The following is a 19,499-nucleotide window of genomic DNA, read 5'->3' as shown; positions in this document are numbered from 1 at the left end:
GACAATGAACCTGTGATGGTGACTATGCCCCCCCAATCCTCCCCCCCCCCCCCCCCCGCTTTTTTAAAAATTTATTTTAATTTAATATATCCACTAATTTAGCTGTTCTCTCAAAATCGGAGTGATAAAGTAGGAAAAATCTGTTTTAAAAATCTGTGATGGCACTAGATGTCCTAGTGTCCAGATGCATCTAGACAGATTACCTAAGGTTTACAATATTTAACATTCTATCCTGGTCTGTGTTCTGTATAAAATGTTGAGCAGGCCAGGTGATCTCGATTTTAGATAACGGTTTCAAAATAAAATGTTCTAAACAACTTTGAAAACTAGAAAATGATTGGGGTTGGATATCAGGAGCTTAAGTCATATAGACTAGGAACAGTGACTAAAGGGGAAGACTCTATGGGAAAGACTTGGGTAAATTTGAGTAAAAGAAGTTGTGGCCGAAGCATGTATTCAGTGACTGAGAAGCTCATTATGTAAGGAAAACCGAAGAGCAACTGTTCTTCAGGTGACTGAGAATGACAATGCAGGAGGTGAGCTGATTCACAGCAAGAACAGTACTCCAATAACTACAGAGAAAGAGATATTAGTAGATTTGTAGTACATAAACCACTCATTACACAGGTAAAACACCTTTAAGAGTTCAGTGGTGCAAAATACACAAGCAATGGTCTACAGACATATGGTAAAAAGTGATATGGTGAGAAGAGTCATCCTTAGTGCATGTGCAAATCATATGCTATACCCTATCTAGTTACCATATCTCAACCAGTGGAAGATTTTGGACTGATGTATTAGATAGCACTCCCCACCACCATCATAAAAACACTTGCCTACCAAAATAGCTTAGGCTGTAGCTCCTTCAGAAGAATTGTGCTCCATCCCTCCCCTACCCTTCCAATACTTGCAGAATCTATGCCAAGGAGTAGTGAAGCTGTCATGGTAAGGTGGCAACACCTTATGAGAACACTTCATGTTGATTTTTCCTTCAATTAGTTGCCCATCTGTAGATTTCATTTCAATCTTCATGCATGTATAGTGATATTTTGCACATAGGCTATGTAATACGGTTTGTAAAAATGGTTTGCTTATTGCCGTATTGCCTTATCTTAATGGTTTAATAAATTAATACATTTTCAAATGGCAATTTTATTCCATTAATCAGGCGCTAATAATGCCTGCCAGCTAGTGCCAATATCCTCACTGCTTATTTGTTAAAATTTTTCAAGCGATTGACAGTTGGGAACTAAACAAGCCCAGCTGGGCACCAGACTAAGTGCTGCCCTCACCACATGGACCATCTTGTAGCCCTTTACACTTCTATAACTTTGTATTTCTTTCTCAAACTCTACTATGAGTGCAAGTAGAAGTTAGGTCAAGGATGTGTTACTTCATTCTAAATAATCTTGGGGCATGAGGATTTTATTGTCCACTGCAGTCATGTTGCTTTACCTAGGAAGTTAACCGAGTCTTTTTGTGCTTTACTGCTGCTTCAAACACCTTTGAGGAAGATTTTTAGTGACACATGAAGCTTTTAAAAGATGTTAGTTTATATGAAGTGGGGGGAAATTTACACCCTGAAGTAAAATTCAATTTCCTTTTACTAGTGACCTGGATTTCCCAAGAAGACCATTAATCTAATGGTTCAGCCTGTTCTCTGTAGAAAAAAAAAAACTAAGAGGGTAGATTGTACTCTGTGCATTAGGAGACCACAGATTCAAAGCCTTGGGCCCCATGTAACAAAGAGAGAGAGAGGGACAGGCAAACACACACACGCACACACAAAGTGAAGCATTATAAAAATATTCATTTATAAAAAAATAATTCATTTTACTTGTATTGCCATAGATAGCATGTCCAGATTAGATATTGCCCAAGGCTTGGTTTAGAGAGTTCAGTAGCCAATCCCTGTTTGAATAGTTGTGACAGTAAAAAAGAATAAGAAATCACAGAGAAAAACAAGACTAAAATAAAAAAAGAGAAAACACACTACTTTAATCAGCATGCAATACTAAAAAAACAACAACAGACAAATGTGAAACCATGATGGTCCAAGCTGATTTACGCTAGTGCTGTCGGGTGCTGGTTAGCTTGCATTGTGGTGATTAGCAAAACCTTACTGATAAACTTGGCTTACTGTGACCAGGGTGGTAGTGAGAAGCAAGAACAGATGATAGGGTTTGACAAAGTTCACAAAAAAAGAAACAGTAAAAAAGAGCATATGTAACAGCAAGCTGCCAGGGTTGTGTTGGATACAGAGCCAATCCAGGGAACACCAGGTACATGGTGGGAGAATTCATTCTGGATTGGATGCTAGTTCATCTCAGGGCAACACACACACACACACACACACACACACACAGTCATTTACCCCTAAGGGGCAATCTGTGTAGCTATTAGCCTATGTTTTTAGTCAGTGAGAGAAAACCCTTAAATACTCAGTGAAAACCCACGTGAACAAAGAGAGAACATGCCATGTCTGGAGTGAAACAAACAAGATCTATAAGTAGTATGGAAATGCAAAATAGCTGAGTATAATGAGACTAATGGCTACAAAAAATACATACAGTAAATGAATGAAATATATGCTTTATTAAAATAAATAAAATATATATTAAGCAATCAAAGCATGTAAATGGTAAGAAATTATATGGCAATAAATGGCACAATAATGTACTAATGGATGCTAGGTAAAATGGTTACTGTAAATGTTTGAAGCATAAATATAAAAGCTTGCTTCATCATTTTTCTTCTTCACTCTTAAAATGATCAGTAGTCCAGCACCTTCATTCGTTTGTTCATCTTCAGTAACTGCTTTATCCTGGTCAGGGTTGTGCTGGCTTTCCTCCAGGTTCTCCATTTTGCTCCTACCTTCTAAAAACATGCTGGTAGGTGGACTGGGTCCCGTAAATTGCCCCTAGGTGAATGAGTGAGTGCAGGGTGCCCTGGTCTGGCGTCCCATCCAGGGTGCATTCCCGTCTCACACCTCAATCCAGCACTTAGTAATCTTAAAACATTTACCCAAAGCCTCATTATAATTTACTCATAAAAAATCCAGGAACATTTTAACAAACAATCAAAATAAAGCTAAGATGGTTGAATAAACAACTCAAACATCAATATATCAATATATAACTCTATCCACAATTAAAGAAATACAAAACTGACTGAACAGAAAATGCTATCACAGTCTGTATCATGGTGCATATTAAAAACAATGTATTGTTGTTACAGTCACAAGCACATACTAAGAATATTATAACTGTGATGTAAACTTAGGGAAAGAGAATGATGTTCTTTAGTAAGCATCTAGTTTTCAGAACCCTTTCCAAGACAGTGTAGTATCATTTAGGCTTATTGTATCCCCTAAATCTTTTCAACTAAAACTAAATATTAAATCTAGACCTAAATATTCTAGATAATTTAGTGCAGTTGTGGGTGGAGTACAGGGAATAATACAGAGGCCATGTTGGTTCGCAGGCATGAGCTAATTGAAGTTTTTTGAACATTACTTGGTTCCAGTTGTAGTCTAGTTTATGGATTGCAGTATAAGCCTAAGGTGATGTGGAAATAACACGGCTGTGGAACTGTGGACACAAATCACAAACCCTGTACTCCATTTTCAGCTTGATTGGAGCAGTAGGCTGAAATTAATGGACAGCCAATTTGCCACTTTGTCTGATGGCGCCCCGCAGCCACAGCGCGCACTCATGTGCACATGCAACACGCGCATTTGGAGACAGAGACCGGCGCATCTTACTCACAATACCTCGAGCAGCACAGAAGCAGAACAGTGCTCAGAAGCGCAGAGGTCCCGGTCGCCATGACGCTTCCAAACCTCACATTTGTTTCAAGCAGAAAGCGTTACTAACACACCGGAGACGCTTTTACGCGCCCATGGAGCCTGAAACGGCGCTGAACGCGTGTTTTGTGGGTTTTGATGGAGGGATTCAGCAGCTGAGGGGCGAAGACACTGCGGTTATCTTACCTGCCATTTTTGGATTGATCAGCGCGGTAGGAATAGTAGGAAATGTTTTGGTAATTGTCATACTGATACACGATATAATAGTTAAGAAAAGTGCTTGTGGGATTGTCCTGATGCTTGTTAATCTCAGTGGAACAGATCTGGTGATCCTTGCAGTGTGCACTTCGACCCGGGCGATCACTTATCACAACCGGACATGGACACTTGGACATTTGGCCTGCCGGACAGCAGAGTGGTTCCAGCATGGCTGTTTGGCAGCAAAATCTCTCACACTGGCAGTCATGAGCCGAGCGCGATATAATTTTGACTGTGATCCTCACCTCAAGATAAAGAGAGTTCTCATTGCTGCTGGCTCTATATGGGCTCTTGGGTTAGCGCTACCAGTCGCTGAGATCATTTACTCTAAACTGGAGGTGAAGGGGAACTTCAGTCTGTGCGTCACTGAGTTACCAAGTCACTCCTCCGACTTCATGCGCGTGCACAGTATAATCTACACTCTGGTGGTCTACGCCTTCCCGGTCATCTTTTCCGCCGTGTGCCATGTGCGTGCCATCTTCCGAGTGACACGTGGCCACGGGGCGCGTGCGGCGCGCAGGACTGAAAGCCGCCTCGCGCTGCTGAGCGTCACTGCAGCTAATGCGCTTCTGCTGCTGCCCGGGTGGACAGTGTGGCTGTGGCTGCGTCACAGTTCCCGCGAGACCTGCGAACCCCCTGCCGCGCTGCTCGTCCTCGCCCAGGTGTGCACCTACCTGACCAGCGCATCGTCTCCCGCCATCCTCCTCACCATGCTTGTCCCTCTCAGAGACAACCTGGCCTGGATCATGTGTCGGGGAGCATCGTGGGAAGGGAGAAGGGAGCGGAGCGCGATGGCTGTCGGTGCGCTGGATGATGGCATGGTGATGCACACTGACGCGCTCGGGAGACCTCTGCCTGATGTCCAGTATTTCTGGAACAGTCGGAGGAACACTGCAGTTCCAGACAACACCAACCCATTTCCGTGGGAAGGACTGGAGCACTGCCATGCTGAACTCTGACAAGCGTCATTGTAATATATATATATATATATATATATATATATATATATATCTATATATATATGCGTGTGTGTGTGTGTGTGTGTGTGTGTGTGTGCGTGTATATATATATATATATATATATACACGCACACACACACACACACACACACACGCATATATATATATATATATATATATATATATATATATATATATATATATATATATATACACACATACACACACGCGCGCGCACGCGCACTCACATATATATATATAGGTATTACATGTAAAGCATAAGCCTAATAGCCTAATAGAATAAATTAGAATTATAATAAAAGAAATGCAAGAAGAATAAATGCTTATGTGTAAACTATTTGATATTCTGTCTGTTAGTATACTTAAACACGTTTAAATAAAACTATGCAAATGGTGTTGAAGTATAATGGTGATTACCTTCCGCTAGTGTTTGCCCCTGTATCTAATCTGATAGTGTTTATCTGTAGTGTAGTGTTTCAAGTTTAAAGTGTCTTTGTGATTGTCAGACAGTGAGTAGAGAAATAAGACATATTTGAAACACAATTTGAAAATTGTACACATCTAAACATTGTTTACTCTTACTGAATTCTGTACATGAGCTGTAGTGAGCTGTGCTTTTTGTTTGGTAAATTTGCCTTCTAAAATATGTAATTACTGTATTAGTAGGTGATGCTACTATTATTATTATTATTATTATTATTATTATTACTAGTACTACTACTACTACTACTACTATTCAAGAGCTATATGTGTTGTTTTACGAATAAATCAATATTTCAGTGAAGAATTTTACTATTTTCTACTATAGTCGAATATTCCTGATGAAGTTTTGGACACTTTTGTCAAAAATCTTCTCCACAAGTTTCATGAGGGAAGGAAACCGCTATCAGACATTTGACCATCCCAAAGGTTGAAAAGGGAGACAAACTTGCTAATATTTAGAGAGGCCCATTTTCAGCTCTAAGGAAATATTTCACTATAATTTACAATCCCCTCCGAAAGTATTGGAATGGCAAGGCCAATTCTTTTGTTTTTGCTATACACTGAAGACATTTTGTGATCAAAAGATGGATTTCAGCTTTCATTTCCTGATTTTCACATCTAGATGTGTTAACTTAGAACGTTACCTCTTGTTTGAACGAACCCATTTGTCAAGTGATCAAAAATATTACAACATGTGACTGACAGGTGTCTCTTGTTGCCCATGTGTGCCATGTTACACTGATTGTTTAAATAATTAATAGCTCTGAATGTCTGCTCTTGGTTTGAGCCCTGGGTTTCAGCTGTGAAGACTGCATTTGTTGTTAAAAAGGATAAACCAACATTAAGACCAGAGAGCTGTCTACGGGAGAAAAGCAAGCCATTTTGAAGCTGAGAAAAGAGAGAAAATTTATCAGAGCCTTTGTTCAAGCATTGAGCATAGACAACAGAACAATATGGAATGTTCTGAAAAAGAAAGAAACTACTGGTGTACTAACAACCAGACATTGAACAGGTTGGCCAAGGAAAACAACAGCAGTTGATGAAACAAACATTGTGAGAGCTGTGAAGAAAAAAAACCCAAAACAACAGTCAGTGGCATCACCAACAACCTCCACAATCCAGCCTTTGAAGAAAACTTCAAGAGCAGAAATATAGAGGTCATACCACAAGATGCAAACCACTCATCAGCAATAAGAATCAGAAGGTCTGATATGAATTCACAAAGAAATACAGAGATGATCCAGAAAAGTTCTGGAACCAAGATTAACCTCTACCAAAATGATGGAAAGTTTGGAGAAAGAAAGGATCTGCTCATGATCCAAAACATACAAGCTCACTGGTCAAGCACAGTGGAGATAGTGTCATGGCTTGGGCTTGCAAGGCTTCATCTGGAATGGGCTCATGACAGTAGAAGCAGAATGAGTTCAGACGTCTGAAGAAACATTCTGTCTGTCAATTTACAGAGAAATGCATCCAATCTAATTGGGAGGAGCTTCATTATGCAGTAAAACAATGACCCAAAACACACTGCTAACACAACAAAGGAATTCATCAGTGGAAAAAGTGGAAGGTTTTAGACTGACCAAGTTAATCATCAGACCTTAAACCAATTGACCTCCCAAAACAAATAACAAATGAAAGAAGCTGTGGTACAAGCCTGGAAAAGCATCACAAAAGAAGAATGCAGTTGGGTAATGTCAGTAGGTGATAACAGTTTGGTGATGTCAGTGGGTCGCTGGCTTGATGCAGTTACTGCAACCAAATATTAAGTGTTATTTACTTCAAGAGTATCAGTTCCAATACTTTTGCTCATCTAAATATTGGGTGGTCTGGCACAAAAGGTGCCATTTTCTAAGTTGACACATCTAGATGTTCCAATACTTTCAGAGAGGACTGTATACATTAATAATACATTCAAGAATAATAAACACTAACTGCATAAAAAGTAGACATATTAGTCAAAGTAAAGTTCCATTTAGGAACAACTCTTACACTACACAAATGAATGTAACATCAAAGACCATGCCAGTGTAGAGTATCTGTTTATAACCTATGTAAGATATCCAACATAAGTCATTTTCAATATTGTATCAACAATATTGGTTGGAAAAAGCAACATCAATTAAAAATTTAGCTAAAAAGAAGGATTTTTTAAGCTAAAAACAGTCACAGTCATACCATCAGTGTTGAACCCAGGCTGCGTGGACTTGAGTCATCTGAAAGAAGAGGAAAGGTTTAGGAGAGAGAAACAAGAAATACAATTTAATAAAAGACACAGAGCACGTGCTTTACCACAGTTGCATCCAGGTGAACCTGTGTGGATCAGTGGAGACTCTGAGATCTTACCTTGTGGACTCACCTAATGGTGTCCTTTGTGGCAACCGTAGTCACCTAGTTTCTACACCAGTAGTACCGCCAGCTGAAACATCAGGACCTAGACAGGTACCTAAATCTGAAAACAAAGCTTCTGTGGTTCGGCCAGGGGTTTTGTATCCAGATAATATTCCAGTACTTACCCAGAGAAAACGTATCCTACGAGGGAAAGGAAACCCCAAAAGTACCTGAAGGACTTTGCTCATAGTTAGCAGGAGCTTTTTGTGAAAAAAAAAATTGTGATTTGCTATGGGGCAGAATAACCCCCCACATTCAGTAGAAGGAATGGCCAGTCTGCCCCACTCTTCTTAGGTGTTAGGGAAATAAGTGTTCTATTCATGTGGATGTAATATGTATGGAAGGTGTTGAAAGAACAAAAGTTGTAAAACATTGTTGCATAGACAAATTGCAAGTAATAGTTATGGTGGTATTGTAGAAAGTTTTGAATGTATTGCTGTTCGCTTACATCCTCCCACATATATCAGAACTGGATGTAAAGAATAAATCTCAGAAGGGGGATGTAGTGATGTGTGATCCTAACACAACACTCTCCTCATGTTAATTCACTAGGTCACAGAAGTATACTATCAAGCAAAAAAAAACTCTGTTGGAGGATGGGAGGGAGAGGTTGTTTAAATAGATTAACTAAGTGCTAATTTAATTGCTTTAGTGGGTCTTTATCAGCTAGTGATTCAGCTGTCTATGGCAGTTTCATTCTATCACTTGGGTGCCAGGAGAGAGAAGAGTTGTGCTGCAAGTCTTGATTGTACCTTGAGGGATGGTGGCGCTAGCTGAGCTGCACTAGAGGCTTGAAAGGAGCACGGTGCAGAGTGGAGTGTGATAGGTGCCTTAAGATCAAGGAGGCTGAGGACCGATGACAGTTTGGCTGATATAGATGTATGAAGCATCTCAGTATTAGCTGTGAGTTTCTGTGGACACACACACACACACAGAGTCTGATGAATATGAGACGATAGATCAGAATTTCAGGTTTCATTTCCTGATTTTTACATCTAGATGTGTTAAACAACTTAGAACATGGCCCCTTTGCTCGTCTGCATTTCACCTCCTGAAGAGGAGACTGACGGAAGGGAGACACCCCCCCCCCCCCCTTCCATACAAAGTCAAGAGCTACACATCAGAGCTTAAATTTGCATGTATTTGCATGTGTGTGTGTGTGTTTATATCTGCTGCTGATCATTGGGTTGGCCCAGGCCCTTGTGGCCCAGTTTGCTAAGCACACAAATTGGTTTCTTAGTGAAAACAGCAGCACAGCGGTTTTCATGCTGGGAGCAGTGCTGCACTACCTCACAATAACCATCATGTCTCAGGTAAAAACCTTATGTGCTCCTAAACAGCATAGATTTGAGGGAGAATTTTATAATCCGTAGTCCAGTAAACCATACTAATTACCTTCTCATTCTTTTCATCTTTTGTGCATAATTTACAGAGTGGCCCTGAAGTTATGTGAGTTTGGTAGGTGGAAAGATATTCCGATACTATATATGCTATAGCTGAGTTCATTTATCCAGTTCTCTTGTAGAGAAGGTGTGTTCACATGCTGCTGTTGAAAGGAGCTTCACAGTGAGGAAACTTACCTTCCAGTTCTTCACTCTTTTCTCCTCGTTCATATACACAGCATTCTTTCTTGACAGGTATGGAACCATGGCTGAATAAACTTTTGGGAACTTTCTGCAAATAATTTGGTGACTACCTGTGTAGGTACCCAGAAGGCCAAGCAGATATTAAGCACGCAAAAATTATGTTTATTTATTGCAGGATAAACAGACATCCAGGTGGATATGTGAGGATAGCTGGAATCTGTAAGTTAGAGGAGGTGGCCTCATTATATTTAGTCTTCTAATACCAATTATCACTAATATTTAATTTAAAAACTCTTGTGCATACTTAAAAAAAGGCTGAATAAACTAATATTATGATTCTATCCCCCCTAGATCACCAAGTATGACAGTTTCATATATATCCATCATAGTATATCAGAGTTTAACTAATGAAATGAAAAGTGCAGACTTTCAGCTTTAATTTGAGGGTATTTACACCCAAGTCAGTGTAGGAATTACAGCACTTTATATATACACTGGATAGAAAAAGTCTACACACCCCTGTTAAAATGTCAGGTTTTTGTGAAGTGAAAGAATGACACTAAGATAAATGATGTCAGAACTCTTCCCACCTTTAATGTGAAATTGCAAAGTATACAAATAGTGAAAAACATCTTGACTTGGCTGCACATCTTGACTTGGCACCATTTTCCCACTCTTGCTTGCAAAAACATTCTAGATTCGTCAAATTGTGAGAGCACTGTATTAAACAAAACCTGTTTGCATGTACATGACTCACTGAGCAAACATTTAACTACAAAAAAAAAAAAAAAGATCTCTGATATTAACCATGGTATACTTGCTGGTGACACAAGAGCTGGTTTGAGTATTTCAGAAACTGCTGATCTCCTGGGATTCACACACAGTCTCTAGAGTTTTTTTTGTGAAAAACAAAAAATACTGAGTTAACGACAGTTCTGTGGGTGGAAATGTCTTGCTGATGAGAGATCAGAGGAGAAAGACCAGACTGGTTTGAGCTGACAGGAAGTCTATGGTAACTCAATCAAGCACTCTTTACAACTGTGGTGAGCAGAAAAGCATCTCAGAATGCACAACACATCAAACCCTGAGGTGGATGACCTACAACAGCAGAAGACCACATCAGGTTCCACTCCTGTCAGCCAAGAACAAGAATCTGAGGCTAGCATGGGCACTGACTCAGCGAAACTGGACAGTTGAAGACTGGAAAAAAAAACCAGGTGATTGTTTTCTAATCTTCAACTGTCCAGTTTGGGTGAGCCTGTGCCCATGATAGCCTCAGGTTCCTGTTCTTGGCCAATAGGAGTGAAACCCAATGTGGTCTTCTGCTGTTGCAGGCCATCCAATATAACTTTCAATGTTTTGCATGCTGAGATGCTTTTCTGCTCATCATGACTGTAAAGAGTGATTGTATGAGTAACTATATCCTTCCTGGTACAAATCTGGCCATTGACGTTCTTAGCTGAGGCTGCAGTGGGCACAGACTCACCCAAACTGGACAGTTGAAGACGTAGCCTGGTCTGATGAATCTCGATTTCTGCTGAGGCACACAGATGGTAAGATCAGAATTTGGTGCCAACAGCATGAATCTGTGGACCCACAATGCTTTTTGTCAACAGTCCAGGCTGGTGGAGGTGGTGTAATGGTGTGGGGAATGATTTCTTGACACACTTTGGGCCAGTTAATGCCAATCAATCATCGCTTGAATGCCACAGCATATTTGAATATTGTTGCTGACCATGTGCATCTCTTCATGGCCACAATCTACCCATCTTCTAATGGCTACTTCCAGCATGTTAATGCACCATGTCACAAAGCAAAAGTCATCTTAAACTGGGTTTAGTTCAGTGTTCTTCAGTGGCCTTCCAGTCACCAGATCTGAACATCTTTGGGATGTGGTAGAATGGGAGATTCGCAGCATGAAAGCCTGAAACCTGAAAAATCTGCAAGAACTGCGTGATACAATCATGTCAACATGGACCAGAATCTCAAAGCAATGTTTCCAACACCTTGTGGAATCCATGCCATGAAGAATTAAGGCTGTTTTGAGAGCAAATGAAGGCCCTACCCAGTGTTAGCACAATGTTCCTAATAAAGTGCTCAGTGAATGTATGTCAGTTCAGGACGCCTTTGAGCTCCAATGAGAATGAGGCAGCGCTGTAGGCGGGGTTTTAACTTGCACTTGCGGAAGACAAGCTGCGGATTGAAAGTCAAGTCTGATTTGGACGGAAGTTCGTGCACGTCTCGATCTGAAGGTATGTGAAAGCTTCTCTTCATTTACAGCAGCAACAGACCTTCTTTGCCTCCTGTTAGTAGTAATATGGGGCTTCTGCGTTTGTCGTCCACGCCTCAGTTCCGGAGGCATTCACTGCCTCGAATGAAGACATTTGGATTACAGCAAGGCAAACACAGCCTCATGTGGAGACTGAGACACTTTTATATAAACGTGTCCACAATAAAATGAAGTTTAGCTCGTCACTGGGTTGCGCTCGACAGTCTCCATGTTGTTCTTCTCTGTGATCTCCGACATGGCGGTGTTTTGGTAATACAGTCATGCAGCTGTGCTCCAGTCTCCACTTACTTACCTATTAAAGCGAGTATATGAAGATGACAGACTATTATTTCTGTCCTTTCGACTTCGCTCGGTTCTTAAAGTACACTCTAAAGAAGTTATTGGTGACCCAGGCGTTTAAAGGACATGTCTCACACGTACTTAGCCACATTTGCCCTTGACGTTTCCTCCTAGCCTGAATAATGCGCCTCTCTGCCATCATTCAACATTATATGTTGATTAATGTTTATGGATAGTCTGCATTTAAAGCTAGTTAATAAGAGAGGTATAGGGGAGTGGACAAGGCCTGCTGTTTATCCCAAACCACTTCCACTCATAGTAAACAGAATGTAGATAAAATGTCACTTCCTGTTGTTAGTACAACCTATGTACATGGGCTGAACCTCATTGGAATTAAAGTGCCTTATATATGATCAGGAGAACATTGTCATATTTGATCTAGTGCACTTATACAGGGAGAAGGGAATCTTTCTGCAGAGAAAATCAATGTTCTTTGGTGACTAACTGTAATAGGCAGGATATTTATGTGTGTGTGTGTGTGTGTGTGAGAGAGAGAGAATGATAGTCGAAAGAGAATATGAATGTGTGGAGTGTGAAGGGCATCACGGTCACATTCATCAGGCAGTCCTGAACTGTCACATGGCAGAAGCTGTTCCATCTGACAGACTGTCATAACAGATTATACTAACCGTGTAAATATGTACACATACAAAGCTGAGGATGTCCAAATTCTTGAACAAAACATGCATGTATAGTTGTGCTTTGAAAAAGTTGATAGTGATTTATAATAGAGCATAATAATCCACAAGTAAACGCATTAATTATAATCTAATTAATAGTTGCTTTTGTGTGCTGATATGAATCTGTAACACAAAGAGGTTAAAAACTTGTCCGACAGTAGCTCTTTGCTGGAAATCATTAATTAGTGACCAACTGGATGATGTCCAGGTCCTTATAGCACCGATCATGTGTGAAGAAACATGCCTAAATGCCAAAGATCGTTGCTCCCTTTCAAGGTCATTATATTTCGCAGTTTTTCAAATAATTGTTGGTATAGTTTGTAACAGGATCAGGATTGTTTGGCCATAGTCCTTGTCTATGCACTACAATGAACTGAATACTTAAAGTGTAAATAAAATTTTAAAACAAAATATTAAAGGGAGTACACAGTTGTTACATCATGTAGGTGCATTGTTTGTAGAGGTTAACCAAATATGGTCTAAATATGAGAAGAAGGACATCGTAAACAGAGAGGGTGAGATATATGGATGGTAAGATATAACTATGTTATGTCCTAGGTTGAGTAAATTTAAACATGTAGTCAGTCACTTATTTACTGTTCCTCCCAAATAGTTCATGCATTTATAAAGACACCTTGAACCATGGGGATTTTTCTGGGGATTCTGGGTGATCAAGACAGTCATGTAGAGACTTTCACCCATTGAAGGAAGTTTCCTTTTCTTGGTAATTTTTTTTAATTTGCTTGCATATTAAGTGGTTTTTATTGCCTAAGACTGCTTAGCTATTACTTTTAATGTTCTTTTCAAAGGAAATCTGACCAGAAAATCTTGGTTTTCAGAAGTGTAGCATCTCTATTTTCACTTTCACTTTAAAGTCCACTTCCTCTCCAGGGAACAGCCCTGACTGCATTACATCATACCAACAAAAAATTTTATTACATCGTTATAGCATTGTTGTAGAGCAAGAGCTGGTGATTTATGGAAAATTTCTCACATAAGCATTCTGCTCTTCTTTCCAGTGCTGTTTTTGATTTTTGGATCCAGGTTCGAGGAGAGTAAATTAAAAGGTTCACCTTACAAAATCTGACAAACTGAAGCAGGTACTACATTTACTGGAAATGTATACACTTAAATGTTTCTATCAGCATTAGCTCACCAACTACACATCTCATTCTACATTTCTGACAGTGTGAAGATGGCATATGCAGGTGACCGGCTGTATAATGAGGTTATCAGGAGAAAGATGGGTGATTTGGCCTCAAAAGTCAGAGCGAGAGAAATCATAGCTTACTTGCCCTGCCTCACACTTTCTGATCGGGTAATACATGCAACACACTGTACAAAACACGCTTTCGAACTTTGTGCTCTAAATTGATGTTTAGTTGTTAAAAGATTTTATAATATCATAAAACAATTTTAATGGTTTTTACAATTATCCTGATTGGTGTTACAGGAGGAGATAGAGGCTAAAAGAGAAACCGCCGGAAACTACTGTGCTATAATGGTGCTGCTTGACAACTTACGCAGACGAGAGAACTGGCCTGATCAGTTTATCTCAGCACTGCGGACATGCGAACAGTGGGCTCTGGCCGATGAGCTCAGTGAAGCTTATGACAGAATAAGGGGAATCCACAGTAAGTTCATTTCTATAATTAATGCACAGCAACGGACATTCACCCTCTTCTAAGCAACAAAACTGTCATTTAAGCAATACGCAATATTTTATTATATTTTTTTATTTTTTATAAACTTGCAATTAATTTATCTGTTTTCAGCCCAGAGAACAGCCACCACTGCTGCTTCAGCTCCTGTTCTTCCTGCTGCACCTGTCAGCCCTGCAGCACCTCCTGCTCCTGCGCCTGCCCCTGCTGCTGCTGCACCCAGTCCAGCCCCATCTCCAGCAGAAGCTTCAGCAACAGTTACCACGGCGACAATCCACAATGTCCCACACTCCACACCACCCTTGCTGACTCCTTCACTGGAAGCCTCAGCTCAGTCAGCTACTCCTTCTCCTATAAATTCACCCCCAGGTCCCAACATAGCTGCTCCAGCCTTGACTGAAGCCCCTGCTTTAGTTTCAGCCCCAGATGGTCCAGTACACCCTCCTCCTGAATCAGCCCACCATGCTGAACCCCCTCTGTCAGTCTTAGCTCCAGATGCAAGGCCCCCTTCTCCAGTCTCTGCTCCTACATTGACCCCTTCTATTGGGCAAAGTGAAGTCCCAGTCAACTCCAGAGAGACATCCAAACTGGATATCTCAGGTGCTTCTGCCCCTATAAATTCTCCCCCAGAGTCCTGTTGTAACATAGCTTCTCCAGCCTTGACTGAAGACCCAGCCCTAGAGGTTTCAGTACAGCCTCCTCGTGGACCAGCCCACCCCGATGAACCCCCACTGTTGGTATTAGCACCAAATGCAATGCCCCCTTCTCCAGTCTCTGCTCCTAAGGTGACCCCCTCTGTTGGGAAAAGTGAAGTCCCAGCTGGCTCTAGAGAAACACCCACACTGGGTATCTCAGGTGTCCTAACTAATACTGCCCCTTCTGGACCATCCTCAGTTGCTGCACCTGCCCTTCCAACTAACCTAACATCCACGTCCTCCCAGGTTAACAAACCCGCCACCACTTCTCAGTCTTCTGCTTCACCTGAGAAGAGCAAAGTTCCAGTCGTAGAGAGCTCCAGGTCTGTGAAACACCCTGTCCAGGACACAAACCCTCCAGGGATTGTCTTAGCCCCAGACTCGCAGAACAACCCAACAATCAATCAGGTAATATATAGAATATATAATATATAGGGCTTGATGTATTGTTAGGGGTGTAACGATACATCGTGACATGATGCATTGCAATGCAAAAATGTGATGATGTGCATCATGGAAATATGTGATTCACATTGTGGTTAATTATGCATTTAATGCAGTTGCACTGTTTGAACACCAGGGGTCCCAATCTGCACAACCCATAAAGTTAAGATATATAGAGAGCACATTAGTCACGTGAACGCGTTCTTCCGTGGAGAGCCTGCAAGGTCTGCACTTGTGAAGTCAACATGGTTACATGACCACTTTATAACTGTTAAAAAGAGTTCTTCATTAGCTTTCAAACAACAGCAAAGTACAGACTTTGGAGCCTTATTTCTGCTACAGAACTCATAATGTTTCAGTTGATCATTTTCAGTCCCCAGGCCAGACATTTGTTTATTCAGTCAAAATTTTTGAGAGAATTTATGTTATTTATTTATTTTGAAGATATGGTGAATGTGTAGTACATTTTGTTTACAGTATTAATGCTCTCTAGTAATTTTGAAATAATGCACATTGTTTGCATTGTTTTGCATAATGCATTATTGCATTATTCAGAAATAAAAATGGAATTTTTTCAGTTGTAATTTTTCTTTAATTTTGCTCAAAATATTGCGAGAATCGAATTGAATTGAGCTCGTGAAGCCAATACTGTGAATCGAATCACGACCAGTGTGTATCGTTACATCCCTATGTATTATTGATTTATTATGTGTAGATTGTAGTATATAGACTAATGCCAAAAACAAATGATTTCTTGTAGCCATGTGCTATAGTTGGTCTATAGAAAACTTTTTTATGCTAATCCAGTACAAGGAATTTCCAGAAACTATTTACTACTGAGTGAAGTTCCTATTTATTACGGCAGCAGGTATGTTTAAGCAAAATATTTAGCATGTGCAATGCATTGTAGACCTGTCAAACCCATAGTATAAATTATTCCACCCAGGCTTCTTCCTGTCCTGTTTCCCTTGCTACTACATCTGACCTGTCACTCCAGTGTGTTGTATGATATTGATATATACATGTAGAAACCTGTGGCTTGTACATAAGGTGTTTGTCCTGCATTCTACAGCATATTTCATATTACTCTGCAGGTTGTAGAGAGGGTACACCCTGCAGTGTCGCCAAACTGCCAGACTCAGGAAACATCCCAGGGAACAGCACAGGCCTCATCTTCAGCATCTACAGATGCCGTTGCTGGCTGCTTGTCCAACACAGCAGAAAACGAGAATTTTAGCAAGCCAGGTGTCCTAAGAGGAGAGGAACCATACTCAGTCAGTTCTGATCAGCTGCAGATCAGCAATGTGACCACGGAACATTCACCAATCCAACCAGCTGTGTCCAACCCCCACAGGGCTGAAGAACCTGTTGACGGGTCTGTCTCAGTCACTACTGATGATCTGATGATCAGCTCTTCCACCACAACTGTTCCAACACAGCGTGTTTCTGATCCTATAGCCCCTGTTCCAACGCTTATTCCTAGGGCAGTGGAAAATTCCTTTCCAGAAGGTGATAGGAATTCCTATCCCCATCAGCCAGTGGAGGACCACTATGAGTCTTTCTGTCAAAGTTTGCAGACAGAGCCAGGGACAAGAGTGCATATTGTTGAAGTTTCTGAAGGGCCATCAATCCAAAATCTCAATGGTCAGCCTCCAAGCATGGTTGGAGCAACTGCAATAGGCTTAAGCCGCAATAGTGAAAGTGAGGGTCTTGTTCAGTCTGTTTCTGAACATCAACCTAGCTTGCACATCCAGGTCAGCTCACAGTGCATAAAGGGAAATAATGCCAGTGATCTGGCTAGTCCTACTGCAGGTTTAACAACCTATGCAGAGCCAGCCCCAGCTAATTTTCAAGAGTCAGAATTAAATGCTTCAGGCCAGATTAACCTCCCTCGATCAGAGCAGAGGGACGAGTCCCAGGGAGCGCTCCACCGATTTCTGTCTAAACCACACCTTATTGCAGCTGCAGCTGTTGGCATCTCTGCTGTTTTTGTGGCCTGGAGGCTCAAGTATTAATATCGGGGCAGCTATGCGCCACCACCGGTGCCTTAAAACAAATTGTCTTACCGTAAGACATGTACCACAGGGTTGCTCTGGCCATTTTATTGTTTTGTTATTTGTTGTTTTATTTATTACCTTTACACTATATCATGTCCCGTAACTGACCAAGTTACACTGACCAAGTAACCAACCCTGTGCTTGTGATGATCATGTGGAGATTTAAATCAGTGATTAAACCAGTAAACCTGGTATTTACCACTTTGATTTCAAACTTACTGACAGTTGGTTAACTCAGCTGCATGTGCATCATGTAATCAGTTAAATGTATTGCTTGTGTGATCTATGCAATAACACATTTTATTTCATTCAAGCATTTTCAGTCAGCCAGTCTGTACATATTAAGCATACTGCCTCACAAAACGTTCATTTCCTATGGCTCCTTCTGCAATGTACTGCACTCTAATTTGAACTCTCTTACAGACATCATCTAGAATATGTGCATAGTAGAAAGCACTGAATGTGTTGTCATTGTATCTAGCGTTAAGGCACCAAGTGCCACAAACTCATTCCAAGTGGAATCTTATGCTGTCCTTACAGAAGACCCAGTGAAAACCTGTGAAGGTTATTTTGGGAAATGATCAGACTTTTCTCACCTCCAAACCGATCCTTATACCAAAAGCAGAAACTTTCTTGTATTATAAATATATGTTAACGTGGGGATTAACTCTTTGCACTAAAGCTTAAAGACTAAGTACAGTCTTAATGGAATGTGGCTGTGAATGCAGGACTATGGTTATACAAGTGAATAATTAAATTATTCCACCACTGGTATATTAACTACTTCCCACATCATAATATGAGTTGCCCATATTTGTATAGCTATATCAGCTATGCTATATTTGTAATTCAAATCATCAAGTATGATTCCATATCCTGTTTCACCTTAATTTTAATTTAAATTTATACAAAGTGCTATGATCAAAAAGGTCATTATAAATTTGCAGACTTGTTTGGTATTTTCATGTTTTCACCAAAACATTGTGTAGAGGTAAATATTATATATTTATGGCATGTAGTCCAGTGCACATACATTTGCCAGCCATGTATAATTGGTGCCTATCTCTCTTTGTAATGTGATGCTTATAAGTACCATCTTAGTTGGCTAATTGTTTATAAGCCTTTCTTGCACTCTTTTAATGAAACTGAGATTTCATCAGTATACGCTGAGTTGTCACTTTATTTATGTACACCTTGACTGTTGTGGCTACTTTTAGGTCTAAGGTTTTAATAGATGGGTTAACTTCTATTAGAGGATAACTGCCTAGCAATGGATGGGCTACAGACAGTAATTGTATACATACAAAGTGCACCCATATGCTGCATGGGCATGAATAAACAGCCAGTAATTGTAGTTACAAAGCAGGTGTACCAATAAAGTAACGATTCCATAGGTGTAGCTATAAAATAATAATTCGGTTTATGCTCTGTATGTCTTATTTGCTCTAAAGTCAGATATAAATTAGCATGTTTATGAAATAATTGTAAGCAAAGGAAAGGTGGGAATTAAATAAAAACGGTATCTGGGGAAAATATCAGCTGTGTCTGCTCAATCAACAAGAACAGAATACAACAAACAACAGAATGTTGTGTTAGGCTACATTATATGCACGCTGTGGGAATTTTCACTGTAGGTCTAATGAGGAATATCAGTACACCACAATGTGCTAGTGGAAAGTATACTCAAGTATTCTCAAATTCCACAGGATTCTGTTGTTTGTTGTTAGGCTACATTGCATGTATGCATGCATCCTGTGGGGAAGATCTTGATTTACAGGCTAGCACAGTGTAGCAGCTTTGAGCACAGAAGCAATTTGCTGACTATTTCAC

At 40.4% G+C, this 19,499-nt stretch overlaps 2 protein-coding genes across 2 annotated transcripts; both read left to right on the top strand.

Annotated features, from left to right (window-relative positions):
• Positions 1-3,684: 3,684 nt before the first annotated feature.
• LOC113540998 (G-protein coupled receptor 151 protein) lies at positions 3,685-5,022 on the top strand. Its single transcript, XM_026937744.2, has one exon. The coding sequence runs from the start codon at positions 3,685-3,687 to the stop codon at positions 5,020-5,022; it is 1,338 nt and encodes a 445-aa protein (XP_026793545.2).
• Positions 5,023-11,632: 6,610 nt separating this feature from the next.
• mavs (mitochondrial antiviral signaling protein) lies at positions 11,633-19,205 on the top strand. Its single transcript, XM_026943469.3, has 6 exons — positions 11,633-11,755; positions 13,832-13,912; positions 14,001-14,130; positions 14,266-14,446; positions 14,588-15,576; positions 16,707-19,205. The coding sequence occupies exons 3-6, from the start codon at positions 14,008-14,010 to the stop codon at positions 17,625-17,627; spliced, it is 2,214 nt and encodes a 737-aa protein (XP_026799270.3). The 5' UTR covers positions 11,633-11,755; positions 13,832-13,912; positions 14,001-14,007; the 3' UTR covers positions 17,628-19,205.
• The last annotated feature ends 294 nt before the right edge of the window (positions 19,206-19,499 follow it).

This window comes from Pangasianodon hypophthalmus, chromosome 3, assembly GCF_027358585.1.
Source record: "Pangasianodon hypophthalmus isolate fPanHyp1 chromosome 3, fPanHyp1.pri, whole genome shotgun sequence".
Taxonomy (NCBI): Eukaryota; Metazoa; Chordata; class Actinopteri; order Siluriformes; family Pangasiidae; genus Pangasianodon; species Pangasianodon hypophthalmus.
The sequence above is the reverse complement of the archived record's forward strand: the minus strand, read 5'-3'. Positions and strand labels throughout refer to the sequence as shown.

What these genes read in the sequence shown, in the direction of transcription:
- mavs (XM_026943469.3), top strand. Translation starts at nt 14,008, where the DNA reads ATGGCATATGCAGGTGACCGGCTGTATAATGAGGTTATCAGGAGAAAG. An exon ending in GCCTCACACTTTCTGATCGG is followed by an intron (nt 14,131 to 14,265) that starts GTAATACATGCA and finishes TTGGTGTTACAG; the next exon opens with GAGGAGATAGAGGCTAAAAG. An exon ending in CAGAATAAGGGGAATCCACA is followed by an intron (nt 14,447 to 14,587) that starts GTAAGTTCATTT and finishes ATCTGTTTTCAG; the next exon opens with CCCAGAGAACAGCCACCACT.
- LOC113540998 (XM_026937744.2), top strand. Translation starts at nt 3,685, where the DNA reads ATGGCGCCCCGCAGCCACAGCGCGCACTCATGTGCACATGCAACACGC.